This window comes from Hemitrygon akajei, chromosome 31, assembly GCF_048418815.1.
Source record: "Hemitrygon akajei chromosome 31, sHemAka1.3, whole genome shotgun sequence".
Taxonomy (NCBI): Eukaryota; Metazoa; Chordata; class Chondrichthyes; order Myliobatiformes; family Dasyatidae; genus Hemitrygon; species Hemitrygon akajei.
This window is the reverse complement of record NC_133154.1, coordinates 8,868,393-8,891,408: the sequence shown is the minus strand read 5'-3', so window position 1 is coordinate 8,891,408 and position 23,016 is coordinate 8,868,393. Positions and strand designations below refer to the sequence as shown.

The 23,016-nt window shown below is 48.4% G+C and overlaps 1 protein-coding gene across 2 annotated transcripts in view; it reads right to left on the bottom strand.

Annotated features, from left to right (window-relative positions):
* Positions 1-23,016, bottom strand: part of LOC140719391 (voltage-dependent T-type calcium channel subunit alpha-1I-like) — a 542,293-nt gene that overhangs the window by 158,034 nt on the left and 361,243 nt on the right. For both annotated transcript variants that reach the window (XM_073034006.1, XM_073034007.1), the window contains exons 10-14: positions 14,414-14,599; positions 11,522-11,639; positions 5,451-5,606; positions 3,970-4,060; positions 1,815-2,008 (exon numbers count right to left, since the gene is read on the bottom strand). In XM_073034006.1, coding sequence (XP_072890107.1) covers positions 1,815-2,008; positions 3,970-4,060; positions 5,451-5,606; positions 11,522-11,639; positions 14,414-14,599 — 745 coding nt within the window. The remainder of the gene's footprint in view (positions 1-1,814; positions 2,009-3,969; positions 4,061-5,450; positions 5,607-11,521; positions 11,640-14,413; positions 14,600-23,016) is intronic.

Here is a 23,016-nt window from a genome sequence, read left to right as displayed (position 1 = left end):
CAGATACATCAGGGACATTTAAGAAACCCTTAGATAGGCACACAGGCAATAGAAAAATGGAGGGCTATGTGGGAGGAAAGGGTTAGATTGATCTTGGATGGGGTTAAAAGGCTGGGGCAACATCATGGGCTGAAGGGTCAGTACCATGCTGTAATATCGTGGCTGGCACGGTAGCATAGTGGTTCACACAATGCTCTACAGTAAAGATGACCTGGGTTCAATTCCCATCGCTGCCTGTAAGGAGTTTGTACATTCTCCCTGTGCCCACATGGGTTTCTTCCAAGTGCTCCGGTTTCCTCCCACATTCCAAAGATGTACCATTTGTAAATTGATTAGGCTAGGATTAAGTTTGTTTTTTGCTGTGTGGTGAGGCTCAAAGGATCAGGAAAGCCCACTCCGTGCTGTAGGTCAATAAATAAATAAGTAAATATTCTATGCTCTATGAAATTCCCTGGAAGGATCTAGGGAAGAGGAAATCCTCAGAGGGATGTTGAGGATGGTCTTGGGTCAGTACACTGCTGCAATCTGGAACTCTGATAAGGCAGTCTGTGCGGTACTCTTCTACATTTTAAGATAAGGCAATCAATATAAAAACTGACCTAAATATCACAGCGACTGAGGAAAATGAGCGAGGGAGGTGGGGGATGGCTGGATTCTTTAACAGGAGGGTGTCATCTGCTCTGTTAATTTAAAAAAGAGGTGCACATTTCTCACCCATGCCACAACAGATCTGGTGGATAACCTCAGGGAGTCAAAAATGGAAAGTGCCCAAATCCCAGTACTTAAATGGTATAAAATTCCAGAGCAATGATTGAAAGCAATAATCAGTGTGTTTCATTGCTTGTTGGGTTTGGGCCAACATTAATTTCCCTCTCTTATCACTCTCCCAGGGGATGGTGAGTCACTTCTTGGTAGGATAGCATCTAATTTTAGAGGGCAATTAAGTATTTCTACATTCCTCTGAGGGTGGAGCCCCAAGTCCCAGACCAGGTAAGGATTGTAGAACTTTTTCTTAAAAGGACGTCAGTGAACAAGATTTGTCATCAGATTCACGGCCACCAAACACACAGCCCAGGTATAACATTAAAATGTGACCTGGCTGGCTAAAGCGAACCCAAGCTGAGCCTCACACTCTCATTTATTTTCCAAACCTGACCCGGCCATTACAAAATCTAACACACTATTGGCCAGTGTACGGAAGAAATACCCAAGTTTATCAAGAGCAGTGGAAACAAAGTTCAATAGTTCAAAGTAAATTTATTATCAAAGTACATATATGTCACCGTATACTAACCTGAGATTCATTTTCTTGCAGACGTTTACAGTTGAACAAAGAAATACAATAACAAATGCTGTAAAACCACACACAATGACTGACGAACAACCAATGAATAATAGACAAACTGTGCAAGGTCAAACAAGTAAATAAATAATACTGAGGATGTGAGTTGTAGAGTCCTTCGAAGTATTGAGATGAGTGAAGTTATCCGCGCTGGTTCAGGAGCCTGATTGTTATAAGCAGGGGTTCCAAACCTTTTTTATGCCATGGGCCTCTACCATTAATTGATGGATCCGTGGAACTCAGGTTGGGACCCCATGCTTTTGTGTTCAAGTCTCTGGAAAGGGTCTTGAATACACAACCTTCTCACTGAGCAGAAAGAGAGTTCTGCCCGGTGAAGCACGGCTCAGAAGCTGTTTGGCAAGTATGTCATCTTCTGCTCAAATAGGAGAGACAACCACCCCCATCATCTCCTCCATCCACACCTCAAATACCGTGTGTTGAGTGTGGCCCAGATGCGCCATGTGATTCTTACCAGTGATTTCTGATCGAAGTTGACCCTTGTCAGTGAGGTCATGCTGCTCTTCCTGGACCCCGTGAAGCTCCGAAAGTTTTCCGGCTGTAGAGAAGTCCTTGATGAGGTTATGATTCCTGATCCTATTGATTGGTTCTGGGGCGCCAGGTCTAAGTGCCCGTTGGGGGTCATTGCAATCGAGCACGCTTTCACCTCTGTATCCATGAAAAACAAATGGAAAACCAGCATTAGACATTGCTCAGGAACTTATGTTGCCATGTTGTATTGATGCTGGCAATCATGGTCTTACCCATGACCATGACCATCCTTGGCAAACTTCTCTACTGAAGTGATTTGCCATTATGTTCTTCTAGGCAGTGTCTGTACAAGACAGGGAACCCCAGTCATTATCATACTTTTCAGATATTGTCTGCCTGGCGTCAGTGGTCACATAACCAGGATTTACGATGAGCACCAGCTGCTCATAAGACCAAAGGTTCATTTGTTATCAAAGTACAGAACTCTGAAATTCTTCTTTTCCAGATAGCCACGAAACCAAGAAAGAAGAGAACAGCAGCACAATCATCAACCCCCAAATCCCTCCTTCCCACACAAAAATTGAGCAAAAATGGAACTGGGACATCGACTCCCAAATCTCGCTCTTCTGCACACACACACAAAAAAACGAGAAAGATCAGGCGAAAAACATAGAATATTAAAAAAAAACTGTAAGGCAGAAAAAAGTCTGTAGTCCAAGTCCATAACCAAAATGCAGAAAACCTGGGTGATCTTCTCCAGGTACAGCAGCAGGCCTTTCCCTCTATTGCAACAGAGCGATGCCACCAGTCTCCCTTCTCCAGTAGCGGAGTGGTGCCGCAGCAATCAAAAGGCTGCCTCCCCACTCCGTAGCAGACCGCTCCCGCCGTTGATCAAGAGGCAGTCTCCCCTCTCCAGCAGCAGAGTGATCTCACCAGCAATCAAAAGGCTGGTAGCCATCTTGACCTTCCACCACCTGCTCCCGTAGACTCACATGCCTCTGATCAGGATGGGGGACTGGGCAGGTGCGACACCTTGCCCAGGGGTGTTACACCTGCAGGCTAGTGGAGGGAAGGAGCACCTTACACCTCCTTTGGCAGAGAAGAATCTCCACCCAAACTTTATTATATCAGTATACCAGTTCCAATCCCAACGGGGAAGGGCACAAGCTATCAGGTTCTTGAATTGACCTGCACAACCCTAAACCAACTTCAGCATCGGACCTCTTGCATAGATTCAAGTTGTGCCTTTTTTGTACTAACGTGTGGTTTTTCATTGTCTTTTAGAACCATATAACAATTACAGCACAGAAACAGACCTACGGAGCGGGACAGGTAATTTCTCTTCAATATCCGATATAATTTATGCCTGTGCTGTCTGAGTCTATGTGCCTGTGATGCTGATGCCAGCAATCCTGTACCTCTCCTTTCTTGCGCACCTAACCATAAACTGAACTTGGGCTGGAACGAATGGACCACCCAGGTTGAGAAGTTTATCTGCCTCGTAACCAGGCTGCTGTGTTAGCTGAGACTTCTCAGTGTCTGGTCCATACGTAGTCAACGCAGGATCATCTCGCAGGTGGCCATCTGGCCCCTTGTGCCTGTGCTAGCTCTTTGAAAGAGTTAGCCACCCCACATTCGTACAGGATTTATTCAATTACCAATGTAAAGTTCTGAATGAATCCACTTCCACCACCCTTTCCTGATCTTAGCAACTCACTTCATGAGGAGATAGTTCCTTAGCTGATCCTCTGGTCCATCCATCCTTGTAGAATGTGCCCTCCTGACTCGAGATGCACCCTGATTTAACCCTGGCCTAATCACGGGATAATTTACAATGACCAATTAGTCTACTAACAGGTACGTTTTTGGACTGTGGGACGAAACTGCAGAACCCAGAGGAAACCCAAGTATTCCATGGGGGGTGGGGGGCTCATACAGACTCCTTACAGATGACTCCAAACTGTAATGGCATCACTCAAATTGTTACACTAGCGTGGGACCCAAACTTGCTCCTCTGATGACCAATCTCTCATTCACGGCAATACCTTCCTCCTATCCAAAGTTATTATGAGCCCTCCCATCACAGGCACAAGCACCTGATTTAAGGGGGGGGAGGGTGGAGGTTCAAGGTCAGTTACCTGATAAATATTGCATTTCTTTTATCTTCTCACAGTCTTCATAGTTATTCGAAGTCCGTTCTTCCTCAGAATCCCACTTGTTGGCATTCCCCTGTAGATGGAGGTACAAGAAGGAAAGTTAAACATGTAGCTGTACTGGGGGGAGGAAGGGCATTAAAGGTCTTGCCACCTTGGTCAGAATGCACCTCTCTATGACGCTAAGCAATCTGAAGGATGTGCTTAGTATCAAGTATAAAAACTTTAGTATAAAGTTCAACTTACATGTCCCAGCAATGCATCTCAGCTCTTATCAAGGTTGGTAATTCCCCTATCTTGGGTGGTGGGATGGAGCTATGTCTCTACAAAAGGTGTAAGGCACTCCTGCCCTCCACTAGCATGCAGCTCACCCCTGGGCAAAGTGTAGCACCTGTTTAGCCCCCATGACCAGGGTTACACGAAGCCATGAGAGCAGGTGGTGGATGGTCGTATGACCAGCTAATGGCTATCACAAGTCCCGCTTATGCGACCACTGATGCCAGTCAGACAACCTCTGAAGATAATTGATAGTGGCTGGGGTCACCTGTCTTGTCAAAATACTGGCCAGAAGAAGGCAATGGCCGACCACTTCTGGAGCAAAATTGGACAAGAGCTATCACGGTCATGGCAAGACCACGAGTGCCCATGTCATATGACATGGCACACAACAAACGAACAAATTGCCCTATAAACCAGTGAGTCATAGGATCATACCAACTAAGGTGCCCACTAAGTTAGTTCCATTTGCCTCCAGTTGGTCCATATTCTTCTAACCATTTCCTACAAATGTACTTATCCAAGTAACTTTTAAATTTTGTTATTGGACCCACATTAACTACTTTCTGGCAGTTTGTTCAACATGTCCACCAGAACATGAAGATGATGCATCCTGTGTCCCTTTTAATTCCTTCCTGTCTCACCTTAAACGTACAGTATGCTCTTCTAGTTTTGATTGATTTTCGCTGAGAAAAATCATGGTGAGAGTTCACCCTATCTATACCCCTCATGATTTGATTTAGCTTTATAAGGTCACCCCTCAGTCTCCTAAGTTCCAATGAAAAACTTCCTGGTCTGCCCAACCTCCTGCTCTATAACTCAGTCCTTGAGTTCTGGCTGGCAACATTCTTTCCAACTAAATGACTCCTTCCTTATAACAGGGTGACCAGAACTGTACACAACCTTCCAACTGTGGCTTCACAAGAAAATGAATCTCAATAATAAATTATTATTATTATTATTATTATTATTATTATTATAAATGAATCTCAATAATAATAAAATTTACTCTGAACTTTGGACTTCTTGGCACTTTTGTAGCAGATGGTTCTGGGAAGTAGGAAGGGAGGCTTATGCCTAGAGCACTCGGGAGGAATGGAAGGAGTAGTGAGCCCACCACCCGGTATCTCGAATGGGATCTGGAAGTCCCTTCCACGGCAGTGAAGAAGCACAGGACTGCGACCTCTTACCTCTGCCTGAAAGCCCTCCACCAAGATGGCGACTAAAAGGTTGAAGAGCACGTAGTTGCCAAATGTCATGAGTGCAACGAAGTACAAAGCAGCCCAAGGTGAGGTGGAAGCCATCCCGTTGTAAAGCACGACATTCCAGTCCTCCTGAGTCAGGATCTGAGAAGGGGAGTGGGTGGGCCAGCACACAGAGGCAGGGAGTTCGGGAGAGAGAAAGGTGAGAGAGCCATAAGTTTCATTATTCTCCAAACAATATCACTTCTAGATTATTACATTGCACTCAGATTTTTCACACTTATGATATAGTCAGGGAATTGACATAGTCAGGGAATTAACATGTCAAATCCAAAATTACCTCTAAGCTGTGCATGTGTGTCACGCACATATCTTTCGCTACTAGCGCATAAAGGAATTCAAACAGCACTCAAAAGTTTGTCACCCTCCACCTCGTTGGCGTGTTAAGAATATTTCACGATTGTACACAAAATCACATTTCCTTTTTTGGTTTCTGATGCAGGCGGTGTTGACACATGAGGAGTTTGTGATGATTTGCTTGCAGGGTTTAGAACTGGCGTATATATACTGTTCTTATTGAGCGCACATGTTGTTGTCACTGGGTAAAAAAAATCACACAGCACAAGATTTTATGCGCACACTGTCATTACAAATTCAAGGGAATATTGGTCATACCTGTCCAAGTGCTTTATATGGAGGTACAGCATCGATTATGTTAATTCCCCTAGACCAAGGGTTCACACTTTGGTGTCCACAGACCTCTTGCTTGATGGCATTGGTCCATGGCATAAAAAAGATGAGAAACCCCACTAGACTACTTAACCCAAAGTGCCCAGACTCATTTACTCTTTCTCAAAGAAACTTTGACGAGTCAAGCATGCCAAAGTTGCTAGAATCTAATTCACTGTTGAGCTAATTTCTTATTCAAGTGCTGTGTGCAACATCTCAAAACACCTTTGGAGTCACCTTAGCACAGCTGTCGATGTGTCACAGATACTGAGAGCACTCAAGTGCATCGCAGCCCTGGACGGAGGAAATGTGGAGGGAACTGCAAGTGAGCTAAAAGCCAAATGGTCAATGGTATCCTTCTAACTCAGCAGGAAGAGAAAGAGAGAAAAAGCCCAAGCATCATAAGAAAACAACGGCACCAAGAGTGGCAAGCAAGTGGAAGCTGCCGAAATGGGATATTGATGATACACTACCCACTCCATGGGCGCTAAGTAAAACCTTATTCAAATCAGAGAAGTCATGAGTATCCACATTGGCCAATTGATTGTAGGAAGAAACTCAACAGGCTTGTCAGAGAATTATGTGATTGATGGATTTACTCCAGTTGTGGTTGGTTGAGTGGTACTGCAACAACGTCATTGCCCTCATCGTCAGTAACACCAAGGAATTGATTGTGGACTTCAAGGAGGGGAAGTCAGGAGAACACACACTAGTCCTCATGGCAGGGTCAGTAGAGGGAAGCTCCTGGATGTCAACATCTCTGAGGATCTGTCCTAGACCTCGACCATACAGTATAGGAGCAGAATTAGGCCATTTGGCCCATCAAGTCTGCTCCACCATTTCATCATGGCTGGTCCATTTTCCCTCTCAGCCCCAATCTCTTGCCTTCTCCTCATATCCCTTTAATACTCTGACTAATCAAGAATCTATCAACCTCTGCCTTAAATATACTAATGACTTGGCCTCCACCCTCTGGCTGAAGAAATTCCTCCTCATCCCTGTTCTAAAAGGACTTCCTTCTATTCTGAGGCTATGTCCTCTGGGCTTAGTCTCACCCGCTATAGGAAACACCCTCTCCATATCTGCTCTATCAAGGCCTTTCACCATTCAATAGGTCTCAATGAGGTGACCCCTCATTCTTCCAAATTCCAGTGTGTAGAAGCTGAATCATTTTTGTGAACCTCTTTTGAACTCTCTCCAATGTCAGCACATTCTTTCTTAGATAAGGGGATAACTGCTCACAATACTGTGAGGCCTCTCAAGAGATTTATAAAGCTTCAACATTGTATCCTTGGTCTTGAGTCCAACATATTCAGATTCAGATTATTGTCATTTAGAAACCACAAATGCAATGCAGTTAAAAAATGAGACAACGTTCCCCCAGAATGATATCACAAAAGCATATGACAAAACAGACTACACTAGAAAATCCACATAACATTTGGCAATCCCCAATCCAGAGTCCGGAGAGGCTGCTGCGTATTAATATCGCGCTACCGTCTTAGCGCGTTCCCCGGAAAGGAGCTCCAAATCCACCAGACAAAACAAGACCAAAAACTAAAGCTACAAGACCTGCACAAAACCACATAGTTACAACTGTGCAAACAATAGCATAATTGATAAAAAAAAGACTATGGGCACAGTAAAAATAGTCCAAGATGTTAAAGGACTATAAGTTCAAAAGAAATCACCACAGTTTCCACAAGTCCCCAGGGTCCCGACAGACTCGTCATCCCACGCCGGCGGCAGAAGGGAGTACCCCCGCTATGGACTTCATGGCGCCGCCCGACTCAGCCTCGCAGACGCAGCACACAATGGAAGCTCCGTCAAAACCAGCCTTGCAGACGCAGCACACACCGAAAGCCACCTGAGTCCGTCGAACCTCCAAGCCGACGACCATCCCCTCCGACACAGCTTCTCCGAGCTCCACCCACTGCCGAGCGTATTAAGACGGCCCCGCCATTGGCAACGTGACCCCGAGGACTGGGGGCCTGTTCTTCCCAGCAGAGACCCGGACCTCACAGCAGCAGCAACGAAGAAGGTCTTCCTGGAACTTCCCGATGTTTCTCCGTGCTTCCACGTCCGTTTTCAATTGATTATGATTGCGCACAGCACCCCACTTCACTAATAACAGATAATCAGTTCCGGAGTGGCCGCTGCAAGCTGCGTCGCGCCGCCATATTGATGCAATCATGAAGAAGGCACACCTGTGGCTATAGCTGGTAACAAATTTGAGGAGATTTGGTATGTCACCAAAGGCTCCAAAAAATTTCTACTAATGTATGGTGGAGAGCATTCTGAGTGGTTACATCACCGCCTGAAATGAAGGTGTTAGTACTTAGGTGGAGATAAGTCTGTACCAAAGGAGGAGTAAGGTGCTCCTTCCCTGCAGGTCACCCTTGGGCAAGGTGTAGCACCTACTTAGCTCCCCACTATCAGGGTCACACGAAGCCATGGGAGCAGCCAGTTCATATCACAAATCCTGGTTATGTGACCATTGACACCAGGCAGACAATCTCAGAAGAGTATCGATAATGGTTGGGGTCACCTGTCTTATAAAGACACTACCCAGAAGGTGGCAATGGCAAACCACTTAGAACCATAGAACATTACAGCACAGAAACAGGCCTTTTGGCCCTTCTTGGCTGTGCCGAACCATTTTTCTGCCTAGTCCCACTGACCTGCACCTGGCCCACATCTCTCCACACACCTCTCATCCATGTACCTGTCCAAGTTTTTCTTAAATGTCAAAAGTGAGCCCGCATTTACCACTTCATCTGGCAGCTCTTTCCACACTCCCACCACTCTCTGTGTGAAGAAGCCCCCCCTTTAATGTTCCCTTTAAACTTTTCCCCCTTCACCCTTAACCTATGTCCTCTGGTTTTTTTTCTCCCCTAGCCTCAGTGGAAAAAGCCTGCTTGCATTCACTCTATCTATACCCATCATAATTTTATATACCTCTATCAAATCTCCCCTCATTCTTCTACGCTCCAGGGAATAAAGTCCTAACCCATTCAGCCTTTCTCTGTAACTCAAGTCCTGGCAACATCCTTGTAAACCTTCTCTGCACTCTTTCACCCTTATTGATATCCTTCCTGTAATTTGCTGACCAAAACTGCACACAATACTCCAAATTCGGCCTCACCAATGCCTTATACAACCTCACCATAACATTCCAACTCTTATACTCAATACTTTGATTTATAAATTTATCTGCAAACAGATTTGCCAAGGACCATCATGTTCGTGGAAATACCGTGATCACCCACGTCATACGACACGGCTCATAATGAAGAAACAAATGCACAGGATTAGGAAAGATCTGTAGGGATAGTAAGCTCTAGCCAACTCCATCATGGGCACTAGCCGCCCCACCACCAAGGTTATCTTCAAAAGGCAGTGTCCCAGGAAGGCAGCATCCACTATTTAGGACCCCCACCACCCAGGACATGTCTCCTCCCATCAGGGTGGAGGTACAGAAGCCTGAGGATGAACACTAAAAGTTTTAGGAACTGCTTCTTCTCCTCTGCCATGAAAAGATTTCCGAATGGTCCAGGAACACTACTTCAATATTTTGCTCACTATTTGCTCTATTTACTTATTTTATTATATGTTTTTTATTTTAAATTAGAGTAAATTTTTACGTCTTGCACTATACTGCTGCCACAAAAGAACAAGTTTCACATCACACGTCAGTGATAATGAACCTGCTTTTGAGTAGATACGCAAGGCACCTACAATATCCCAGGGTCTTCATTTCAAAAAAAAATCTACAGCACTACAGATTCAAACACAGTTAAGAAGTCTCAAGCACTTTAGAAAGTTAGTCACAGGCTGAATTTGTAATGACTGTAAGTACACGAACCACGCTTATTAATAACCATATAACAATTACAGCACGGAAACAGGCCATCTTGGCCCTTCTAGTTCATGCCAAACGCTTACTCTCACCTAGTCCCACTGACCTGCACTCAGCCCATAACCCTCCATTCCTTTCCTGTCCATATACCTATCCAATTTTACTTTAAATGACAATACCGAACCTGCATTAAAGAGGGAAAGCACATACTAATGAGTCATGAGTGGATTTAACATAGAGGTGATTTGAGGAATGATCTACTGTTTGGATGATTTGAATGCTGGGCCAGATGGATTGAAAAGGCAGGGTGTCAGGACCAGAGATGAGGGTTGGGCTAGTTCTGCTTGCTGCCCTGTGATGTTTTCTCTTCTCATCGCTGCACTGACCCTGAGGCTGTGGGCCTGCTCTGGCTGCTCGGAGCTCTGCAACATTTACTCTGCTATGTGCTGAATGGAGGCTGAGGCTGTGGGCCTGTTCCAGCTGCTCCAGGCTTCATGTCAGCAGGCTCCACAGCATCTACTCCACTGCATGCTAAACTGAGGCTGAGGCTGTAGGCCTACTCTGGCTGCCCCGCGTCAGAGGACTCTCTTTCGTTCTAAATGCTATTTGCCTACTTTTATTGTTGGTATGATTTGTTCCTTTTCTTTCTCTCTGCATATTAGGTGTTAGTCGGGTATTTTTTATGAGTTGTCTTGGGTTTCTTGTTTTGTGGCTGCCTGTAAGGCGATGAATCTCAAGGTTGTATAATGTATACATACTTTGATAATAAATGTACTTTGAACTTTGAAGTGTTGTGCTGTAGATAGCTGATGGTATTATTAGTCTTCAGTAAAGAGTCAACATATATTCTGAAGCTGCTGGTGCTTCCTAGAGCTCATCTAACGCAATACACATCAACTCTGTTGTTGGGCTTGCAGATCAACTCCAGTACACTACCCCCCACCCACCTCATGTCCCAACATCCTGCTGTTGTGGCCCTCTGAATCTCCAGACAACTTAACCCTCACCATACCCCCAGCCCTTGGCTTTGCCTTTATTCCCTCCGTAGTGGGTGATAAAGAATTAGAATGACAATCAGGTTTTGATATTACCAGCATATGTCATGAAACTAGTTGCCTTTGTGGCAGCAGTAGCAGTACAATGCAATTCAGTAAGAGTGTTGAATAAGATTAGCATTAGCATTAGGAGTGATCACTCCTGATGAAGGGTTTCAGCCCGAAATGCCGTCACTACCTCCTCCCATAGATGCTGTCTGGCCTGCTGAGTTCTGCCAGCATTTAGTGTTTTTATTTATTTCCAGCATCTGCAGATTCACTCGTGTTGTTCTCACAGGCAGTGTTGGGGATTGACCCCTGGTCAGTGATCACTGGCACTATAAGGCATTGTGACATCCACCAGTACCAGTCTATTGGTCAATCAGCTTTCCCCACCTGCCTGCAACACCCGGCCTGCTGTTGTCCTGGACACTAACCTGGAATACCGTGACGATTGCCCAGAGAAGTGAGTCAAAGTTCTTCCTGTCAGGAACAGTGTCTCCACCGTCAGTCTTGAGGCTAAATTTACAGCCGAAGATGTGCATTCCCAGAATGCTTGAGGACAGAAGAAAGAGAGAGGTCAAAGATTGGTTTAACGATAAAGCAGATCAAATGCACCTGACTGCAGCTGCCGGAATCTGGATCAAAAACAAATTGCAGGAAGAACTCAGTGGGTCAGGCAGCATCCGTACAGGCAAGAGAACAGCCAACTCCTGAATCAGGACTTAAACCTCCAAGAAGACTTGACTAAATATGAGAAATAGTGTAGAAGCTGGAAATCTTGAATAACACACGGAAAACACTAGAACACAGCAAGTCAGGTAGTATCTATGGAGGGGAATAAATAGTCAAAGTTTCGGGCCAAGACCTGATGAACAGGCTCAGTCTGAAATCTGTTGTTTATTCCTCTCCGTAAATGCTGCCTGATTTGCTGAGTTCCTCTAACATTTTATGTGCATTGAAAAATGATAAAATATGGTCCAGATACAGCCTTGAACTGAAATGTCAATCATTCCTCTTTGCCTCCACAGATGCTGCTTGACCTGCTGAGTTCTTCCAGCAGTTTGTTTTTAAACACCGCACGCTTTAGAGATTAGAGTCACCCCATCTGTCCTTTTTCTCATTCAGTCAAATTAAAACAGCAAGTTTATAATTTCCCTAAAGTGCACAGATGGTTCCGACAGCTAGTCTGATTGGTTTTCATTTTCCTTCTCATCTTCATACCAATTATGCGGCATAGCTGAACCTCAAACGACGCTAATGTGCAGTTAGATTTCTCAATTAGGCACCTTTGCAGGGTTTTGACACTCCTCTGCGCTGGCGGGATATGTCCTGTCAACCTCACTCTGCGTCGCCATGGTAACGAGGCCTACTTGCAAGGTCAGAGAGAGCCACGAGAGCTTGCGGCGGCCAGCCGATTACCCATGATGAATGGGCTTGGGACCTGACGGGTCAGCTAAATAAAAGAAATTCTGCCCTCCTGCTAACCCCCTTCATCCAATTCAGTTATAGCTGAAGAGATTAAGGAGATTTTGTTCTCTGAATTGGAACTGGAATTGGAATATTATTGCCACATGTAACGAGAGACAGTGAAAAGCATACTGTTCACACAGTTCAGATTGTTAGACAGTGTACTGAGGCAGAACAAAGTTAAAACAATAACAAAGCAGGCAGAACAAAGTGTAATAGTTACAGAGAAAGAGTAGTGCAGGTAAAAAATAAAGTGCAAGGTGAGTAATATTACTCAATAAGTAATGAATAACCCACTACAACAGAACAACCCAGGGAGGGAAGGAAAAACAGATCCAGATTGTAATTTGTAATGACAAACATTCTTTAAAGTTCCCCAGTCAGCAGGTTGAGGGTTCACAGCCCTCTCTTGGGTGAGAGAGTGCTGTACTGTTCAGTGGAGCTGCTTTTCAATGGGACATTAAACTGAGGCCCTTCTACCCCCTCAGGTGGAGGCAAAAGACCCTGGATAGAGTGAACATGGAGAAGATGTTTCCACGGGTGGATAGTTTTCTCAGGCAGGCACATAGATGAATGAAAAGTGGAGGGCTATGTGGGTGAAGAGCTAGATTGACCTTGGAGTAGGGTAGAAGGTTGGCATAACATTGTAGGCTGAGTAGCCTGTACTGTGTTGTACTGTTAGTAGGAAAGCAAAATAAAGGGATGAAGAAGAATTTCTTCAGCTTGGGGTGGTGAATCTGAGGAATTAATTGTCACAGAAGACTGTGGAGGCTAAGTCATTGGGTGTATTTAAGGCAGAGATTGATGGATTATTGAATGGTGTGAGGATTCAGAGAGAAGGTGGGAGAATGGGGTTGAGAAAATAATCAATCATAACAGAATGGTGGAGCAGGCTGGATGGGCCAAATATCTTATGGCGTCTTCAACCTTCTGGGGTGAGTGTGAGGGCAACAGAGCTGTGTAAAGAATTGAGTAACAGGGTGGAGTTGGGGCAGGTTAGAGCATCCATGAAGTCCGGGACTTACCTTCAAAACCAACTTTCTCTCTAACAGAAATCGGTGCCTACAGGGAGCATCACTCGTCAACGCTCCTCAACCCAACGTTTTCACTATACTTGTATTATTTCTGATCTGCTTTCTCCCCCGCAATCTCTACCCCATGTGCGCTGTGCATACACAAGCCCTGAGCAGTTTCAAGCGTCAGCACCCGATGGTGCGGGTGCTAACGTAGCGCTGGATTCAATTCCTGCCGCTATCTGTAAGGAGCTTGTACGTTCTCCTCGTTAACGCACGGATCTCCTCCAGGTGCTCCGGCTCCCTCCCACGTTCCAAAGATGTAAGGTTAGTGGTTTAATTGGTCCTAAGGGGAAGGCATCATTAAGCCGGCAGGGCCTATTAGGTAAAAGAAATCTCATCTACGTTCTACGTTAATTGTGTACAATTCCATTTTTACTTTATATGTACATATTAACAGCAAGCTTCATTGCCGGAGTCTTATGAAGCTGTTGCTAGGCTAGTAATGAAGCATGAGTTCATCATAGTTTGTTTTAGCCTGAAGTTTGTGCCTCAGGCTGTTTGATCCTGTTAGACTTTCACACTGTCTGTAACAACCCTGAATGGACCCCCCCCCCCATCACTTTATCACATGTCCATTCCCCATCTCTCTCCGCCACACTACTGAACCAAGAATTCACTATCCCCTACTATAAGTTTCCTGTGTCCGCACTACACCCAACAAGGTGGAACCACATCATGAGTTAGAACCTCAGGGATGGAGCAGGAAGAGGAAAAGAACTGGGGGGGGAGGGGGTAGAGTTGGAAGTTGGTATGATCTGAGCCTCAGGCTGCGATGGGACTCACCTGAAAATGAAGATGAAGAGCATCAGAAGCATGCAGAAGGTGGCCACGTTATCCATCGTCTTCATCAGGACCACCAGCTGGCGGCGCAGAGCCGGCATGAACCTCACCAGCTTCAGCACCCGCAGGAGACGGAAGGTGCGCAGCACGGACAGGCCCCCGTCGGACTGGCCCACGATCTCACAGACGCTGCACCAAGAGAAGGCACGTTAAGAGAAACCTTGTACCTACACATTGTGCAGCTGTGTTGCGGTGGCTCGGTCAGTAACACTGAGTCGGTAGGTTGGAGGGTCATGCATGCACCAGACCACTGTCGGTACTGAGGAAGTCCTGCAAGCCCTGAGGCACTACTTTGGGATGAAGCTCTAAACCAGGGCCTTTTCACCTCAGTGGGAGTCAAGCAGCAGCTTGTCAGACCCTTTAAATTATGTTGCCCGAGGCTGCGGGCTTGGGGATGGGAGAAATACTGGCAATATTCTCTTGCACATGGAAAAGATGCCATGGTCACTCTTTGTGAAATCGTGGGAGGTTTCTCTGTAGCCTCTGGATCTTTTTTTAATCGCTTAGCTATTATCAATAGAATGTATAATTATGTCCATCATCAAATTTCTGTTTGTGGGATCTTACTGTGTTCATGCAGATATGACATAATTGGCTGTAAAGTGCCCCGGGGTAGCCTCGGGTGCTATATTAATGAGACATCTATTCAACCAGGCCAACAGTACTTCACATGGGCAACTGTGTGGAAAATGTTGGAAAATCCCTTGACAGCACAGCAGAATTTGACTAATTCAATCATCCTTGCAGTAAATTAGGGAAAGCAATTGGCCAACAATTCCATAATCTAGGCAATCAAAAATAAATTTGACCTGGATTTGCTTGTTCAATGGTCAGGAGAGCTTTGGTTTAAAGATGCAGTGTGTGTGTGTGTGTGTGTGTGTGTGTGTGTGTGTGTGTGTGTGTGTGTGTGTGTGTGTGTGTGTGTGTGTGTGTGTGTGTGTGTGTGTGTGTGTGTGTGTGTGTGTGTGTGTGTGTGTGTGTGTCTATGTAGTGTGCCTGTTGCTCAGCTCTATAGAGTGTGATGTAGTGTGCCTGGGTGTGACTGTTCAGCTCTACAGAGTGTGATGTAGTGTGCCTGGGTGTGCCTGTTCAGCTCTACAGAGTGTGATGTAGTGTGCCTGTTCAGCTCTACACAGAGTGTGATGTAGTGTGCCTGGGTGTGCCTGTTCAGCTCTACATGTAGTTTGCCTCTGTGTGCCTGTTGTGGTGAACTACATATACCTGTCTGGACACGCACCCCCCACCCCCCACCCCCCTGCTGACTGCTCCTGTGGCTCCTCCCACAGACCCTGCTGACTGCTCCTGTGGCTCCTCCCACAGACCCCCCTGCTGACTGCTCCTGTGGCTCCTCCCACTGACCCCCTGTCTGACTGCTCCTGTGGCTCCTCCCACAGACCCCCGCTGACTGCTCCTGTGGCTCCTCCCACAGACCCTGCTGACTGCTCCTGTGGCTCCTCCCACAGACCCCCCTGCTGACTGCTCCTGTGGCTCCTCCCACTGACCCCTGCTGACAGCTCCTGTGGCTCCTCCCACAGACCCCTGCTGACTGCTCCTGTGGCTCCTCCCACTGACCCCTGCTGACTGCTCCTGTGGCTCCTCCCACTGACCCCTGCTGACTGCTCCTGTGGCTCCTCCCACAGACCCCCACTGACTGCTCCTGTGGCTCCTCCCACAGACCCCCCTGCTGACTGCTCCTGTGGCTCCTCCCACAGACCCCCTGCTGACTGCTCCTGTGGCTCCTCCCACAGACCCCCCTGCTGACTGCTCCTGTGGCTCCTCCCACAGACCCCCTGCTGACAGCTCCTGTGGCTCCTCCCACAGACCCCTGCTGACTGCTCCTGTGGCTCCTCCCACAGACCCCCTGCTGACTGCTCCTGTGGCTCCTCCCACAGACCCCCCGCTGACTGCTCCTGTGGCTCCTCCCACAGACCCCTGCTGACTGCTCCTGTGGCTCCTCCCATTGACCCCCTGCTGACTGCTCCTGTGGCTCCTCCCACAGACCCTGCTGACAGCTCCTGTGGCTCCTCCCACAGACCCCTGCTGACTGCTCCTGTGGCTCCTCCCACTGACCCCTGCTGACAGCTCCTGTGGCTCCTCCCACAGACCCCTGCTGACTGCTCCTGTGGCTCCTCCCACTGACCCCTGCTGACTGCTCCTGTGGCTCCTCCCACAGACCCCTGCTGACTGCTCCTGTGGCTCCTCCCACAGACCCCTGCTGACAGCTCCTGTGGCTCCTCCCACTGACCCCTGCTGACTGCTCCTGTGGCTCCTCCCACAGACCCCCCTGCTGACTGCTCCTGTGGCTCCTCCCACAGACCCCCCTGCTGACTGCTCCTGTGACTCCTCCCACAGACCCCTGCTGACTGTTCCTGTGGCTCCTCCCACTGACCCCCTCCCGCTGACAGCTCCTGTGGCTCCTCCCACTGACCCCCTCCCGCTGACAGCTCCTGTGGCTCCTCCCACTGACCCCCCCCCCCGCTGACTGCTCCTGTGGCCCCTCCCACTGACCCCTGCTGACTGCTCCTGTGGCTCCTCCCACAGACCCCCCTGCTGACTGCTCCTGTGGCTCCTCCCACAGACCCCCCTGCTGACTGCTCCTGTGACTCCTCCCACAGACCCCTGCTGACTGTTCCTGTGGCTCCTCCCACTGACCCCCTCCCGCTGACAGCTCCTGTGGCTCCTCCCACTGACCCCCCCCCGCTGACTGCTCCTGTGGCCCCTCCCACTGACCCCTGCTGACTGCTCCTGTGGCTCCTCCCACAGACCCCCTGCTGACTGCTCCTGTGGCTCCTCCCACAGACCCCCCGCTGACAGCTCCTGTGGCTCCTCCCACAGACCCCCCGCTGACTGCTCCTGTGGCTCCTCCCACAGACCCCCCTGCTGACTGCTCCTGTGGCTCCTCCCACAGACCCACTGCTGACTGCTCCTGTGGCTCCTCCCACAGACCCACTGCTGACTGCTCCTGTGGCTCCTCCCACAGACCATGGCTCCTCCCACTGACCCCTGCTGACTGCTCCTGTGACCCCTCCCACAGACCCCTGCTGACTGCTCCTGTGGCTCCTCCCACTGACCCCTGCTGACTGCTCCTGTGGCTCCTCCCACAGACCCCCTGCTGACTGCTCCTGTGGCTCCTCCCACAGACCCCCTGCTGACTGCTCCTGTGGCTCCTCCCACAGACCCCCTGCTGACTGCTCCTGTGGCTCCTCCCACAGACCCCCTGCTGACTGCTCCTGTGGCTCCTCCCACAGACCCCCTGCTGACTGCTCCTGTGGCTCCTCCCACTGACCCCTGCTGACTCCTCCTGTGGCTCCTCCCACAGACCCCCCGCTGACTGCTCCTGTGGCTCCTCCCACAGACCCCCGCTGACTGCTCCTGTGGCTCCTCCCACAGACCCCGGTATAAAGGCGATTGAGGCCTGAGCCCTGCCCTCAGTCTCCAGGATGTAGCATGGTGGTCAACTACTGCTTGTTCTTACTTCCAGTCAATAAAAGCAGATATCTCGCCTCATGTCTCAGAGAGTTATTAATGGTGCATCACCTGATCAGCTCTACACAGAGTGTGATGTAGTGTGCCTGTGTGTGCCTGTTCAGCTCTATAGAGTGTGATGTAGTGTGCCTGGGTGTGCCTGTTCAGCTCTATAGAGTGTGATGTAGTGTGCCTGGGTGTGCCTGTTCAGCTCTATAGAGTGTGATGTAGTGTGCCTGGGTGTGCCTGTTCAGCTCTACAGAGTGTGATGTAGTGTGCCTGGGTGTGCCTGTTCAGCTCTACACAGAGTGTGATGTAGTGTGCCTGGGTGTGCCTGTTCAGCTCTACAGAGTGTGATGTAGTGTGCCTGGGTGTGCCTGTTCAGCTCTACACAGAGTGTGATGTAGTGTGCCTGTTCAGCTCTACAGAGTGTGATGTAGTGTGCCTGGGTGTGCCTGTTCAGCTCTACACAGAGTGTATGTAGTGTGCCTGTTCAGCTCTACACAGAGTGTGATGTAGTGTGCCTGTGTGTGCCTGTTCAGCTCTACACAGAGTGTGATGTAGTGTGCCTGTGTGTGCCTGTTCAGCTCTACACAGAGTGTGATGTAGTGTGCCTGTGTGTGCCTGTTCAGCTCTACACAGAGTGTGATGTAGTGTACCTGGGTGTGCCTGTTCAGCTCTACACAGAGTGTGATGTAGTGTGCCTGGGTGTGCCTGTTCAGCTCTACACAGAGTGTGATGTAGTGTGCCTGTGTGTGCCTGTTCAGCTCTACACAGAGTGTGATGTAGTGTGCCTGGGTGTGCCTGTTCAGCTCTACAGAGTGTGATGTAGTGTGCCTGGGTGTGCCTGTTCAGCTCTACAGAGTGTGATGTAGTGTGCCTGGGTGTGCCTGTTCAGCTCTACAGAGTGTGATGTAGTGTGCCTGGGTGTGCCTGTTCAGCTCTACACAGAGTGTGATGTAGTGTGCCTGGGTGTGCCTGTTCTGCTCTACACAGAGTGTGATGTAGTGTGCCTGGGTGTGCCTGTTCAGCTCTACACAGAGTGTGATGTAGTGTGCCTGGGTGTGCCTGTTCAGCTCTACACAGAGTGTGATGTAGTGTGCCTGTGTGTGCCTGTTCAGCTCTACAGAGTGTGATGTAGTGTGCCTGGGTGTGCCTGTTCAGCTCTATACAGAGTGTGATGTAGTGTGCCTGTGTGTGCCTGTTCAGCTCTACACAGAGTGTGATGTAGTGTGCCTGTGTGTGCCTGTTCAGCTCTACACAGAGTGTGATGTAGTGTGCCTGGGTGTGCCTGTTCAGCTCTACACAGAGTGTGATGTAGTGTGCCTGGGTGTGCCTGTTCAGCTCTACACAGAGTGTGATGTAGTGTGCCTGGGTGTGCCTGTTCAGCTCTACACAGAGTGTGATGTAGTGTGCCTGGGTGTGCCTGTTCAGCTCTACACAGAGTGTGATGTAGTGTGCCTGGGTGTGCCTGTTCAGCTCTACACAGAGTGTGATGTAGTGTGCCTGGGTGTGCCTGTTCAGCTCTACACAGAGTGTGATGTAGTGTGCCTGGGTGTGCCTGTTCAGCTCTACACAGAGTGTGATGTAGTGTGCCTGTTCAGCTCTACACAGAGTGTGATGTAGTGTGCCTGGGTGTGCCTGTTCAGCTCTACACAGAGTGTGATGTAGTGTGCCTGTGTGTGCCTGTTCAGCTCTACACAGAGTGTGATGTAGTGTACCTGGGTGTGCCTGTTCAGCTCTACAGAGTGTGATGTAGTGTGCCTGTTCAGCTCTACACAGAGTGTGATGTAGTGTGCCTGTGTGTGCCTGTTCAGCTCTACAGAGTGTGATGTAGTGTGCCTGTGTGTGCCTGTTCAGCTCTACACAGAGTGTGATGTAGTGTGCCTGTGTGTGCCTGTTCAGCTCTACACAGAGTGTGATGTAGTGTGCCTGGGTGTGCCTGTTCAGCTCGACAGAGTGTGATGTAGTGTGCCTGTTCAGCTCTACAGAGTGTGATGTAGTGTGCCTGGGTGTGCCTGTTCAGCTCGACAGAGTGTGATGTAGTGTGCCTGGGTGTGCCTGTTCAGCTCTACACAGAGTGTGATGTAGTGTGCCTGTGTGTGCCTGTTCAGCTCTACAGAGTGTGATGTAGTGTGCCTGGGTGTGCCTGTTCAGCTCTACACAGAGTGTGATGTAGTGTACCTGGGTGTGCCTGTTCAGCTCTACAGAGTGTGATGTAGTGTGCCTGTTCAGCTCTACAGAGTGTGATGTAGTGTGCCTGGGTGTGCCTGTTCAGCTCTACACAGAGTGTGATGTAGTGTGCCTGGGTGTGCCTGTTCAGCTCTACAGAGTGTGATGTAGTGTGCCTGGGTGTGCCTGTTCAGCTCTACACAGAGTGTGATGTAGTGTGCCTGGGTGTGCCTGTTCAGCTCTACACAGAGTGTGATGTAGTGTGCCTGTGTGTGCCTGTTCAGCTCTACACAGAGTGTGATGTAGTGTGCCTGGGTGTGCCTGTTCAGCTCTACACAGAGTGTGATGTAGTGTGCCTGGGTGTGCCTGTTCAGCTCTACACAGAGTGTGATGTAGTGTGCCTGGGTGTGCCTGTTCAGCTCTACACAGAGTGTGATGTAGTGTGCCTGGGTGTGCCTGTTCAGCTCTACACAGAGTGTGATGTAGTGTGCCTGGGTGTGCCTGTTCAGCTCTACACAGAGTGTGATGTAGTGTGCCTGGGTGTGCCTGTTCAGCTCTACACAGAGTGTGATGTAGTGTGCCTGGGTGTGCCTGTTCAGCTCTACAGAGTGTGATGTAGTGTGCCTGGGTGTGCCTGTTCAGCTCTACACAGAGTGTGATGTAGTGTGCCTGGGTGTGCCTGTTCAGCTCTACACAGAGTGTGATGTAGTGTGCCTGTTCAGCTCTACACAGAGTGTGATGTAGTGTGCCTGGGTGTGCCTGTTCAGCTCTACAGAGTGTGATGTAGTGTGCCTGGGTGTGCCTGTTCAGCTCTACACAGAGTGTGATGTAGTGTGCCTGGGTGTGCCTGTTCAGCTCTACAGAGTGTGATGTAGTGTGCCTGTGTGTGCCTGTTCAGCTCTACACAGAGTGTGATGTAGTGTGCCTGGGTGTGCCTGTTCAGCTCTACAGAGTGTGCTTTCATGAAGCTCTAATTGATTGAGTTATTTCCAACATTTCAGGCATCGATACACAGAAGAATCTCAAGCTGCCTGCAGTGTGATGGAAGTTGTGATGTGACGCACAAGAGAAACTCCAGTCTCTGGGAGAGATCTACAGCCCGTCTCCTGGCAGACTCATTTGCTTTCCGCAATCCACCTCTCTTCAAGCAGCTTGGATTGGAGAAAAACCAACTCCTGACTCCCCACTTGAGGAGGCTTCAGCACAAATGAACCAGGCTGCAAGCCAGAATTCAAAGTAAACACCGGTACTCACCTGGGGAGGGAAGGAAATTAAAATGCTACAGAGTTGTATTTCTGAAAACAGAAATTTCTGGAAACATTTAGTAAGTCAGACAGCATGTGTGAAAAGAGAAATATACGGAATGCCTGTGATGATGAGGATATTTGGCCTCTGAAATAAATGTAGTTTGTTTGGGTGAGTGGGTTTAGGTGCGAGATGTGACACTTATTATCGAGCGGAACACGTTTCTTTGTACACGTGGATAGTCACTGATGTTCATTCTAACCTCTGCTCAGTGGTCAGTGCTTCCACATATTTACACAGGGGACCGGCCACTTGACCGAACCGGACTCTGCCAGCCTTTGCGCGACTCTCAACCAGCCCGTAGACATCTGTCAGCATGGTCCTCAGCTCCCTCCTCCCCCTGTGCACCGGCCCAGCCTCTCCTCCACTCCAGCAGGCCCACCATCCCAGGAACCGATCCGGTGAACTTCCCCCTGGTGAGGGCAGGTGCGTAGGTGGGAAAGGGGCTTGTTTGGCCGTTGCTGTTCTGATTTTTTGTTTTCGCTATTTGTCTTACGTTGCTTGTGGGCGAGCTAAGCCGACACCAGAATGTGTGGCAACACTTGTGGACAGCACATCGTTGGACAGTGTTGGTTCAAAGTTCAGAGTGGATTTATTATCAAAGTACATAGATGTCACCATATACATCCCTGAGATTCATTTTCCTGTGGGCATACTCAGCAAATATGTAGAATAGTAACTATAACAGGATCAATGAAAGATCAACCAGAGTGCAGAAGACAACAAACTGTGCAAATGCAAATATAAATAAACAGCAATAAATAATGAGAACATGAGATAATGAGATAAAGAGTCCTGAAAGTGAGATCATTGGCTGTGGGAACATCTCAATGATGGGGCAAGTGAATGTAGTTATCCCCTTTTGTTCAAGAGCCTGATGGTTGAGGGGTAGTAACCGTTCCTGAACCTGGTGGTGTGAGTCCTGAGGCTCCTGAACCTTCTACCTGACGGCAGCAGCGAGAAATGAGCATGGGTGGTGGGAATCCCTGATGATGGATGCTGCTTTCCTACCACAGTGTTTCATATAGATGTGCTCAACAGATGGGAGGGCTTTACCTGTGGTGCACGCAAGCAACACATTTTACTGTATGTTTCGAAATGAAAGTGGTGAATCTGTATCTAAAGCTGAACTTGAACCTGAACCTGAATATGAATCTGAAGCAGGCAGGAGGAATCAAAAAACACACAAGAATCTGCAGTTGCTGGAAATCCAAAGCAACACGCACACAGAATGCTGGAGGAACTCAGCAGGTCAGACATTGTCTATGGAAAAGAGTAAACAGTCAATGTCGTGGGCTGAGACCTTTCATCGGGACTAGAGAAAAAAAGAGAAGTCAGATTAAGAAGGTGAGGGGAGGGAAGGATGAAGTATAAGGTGGTAGGTGATAGGTGAAACCGGGAGAGGGGGAGGGGGTGCAGTAAAGAGCTGGGAATTTGATTGGTGAAAGAGATTTGTACTTAGTTGTACTTCAGGGAGCGCGAAGCGCAGAATCAAATATTGCTATGATGATTGTATGCTCTGGTATCAATTGTTTGGTGACAATAAAAGTAAAGATAAAAGGCTGGAGAAGAAGGAATCTGATAGCAGAGGACAAGAGATCATG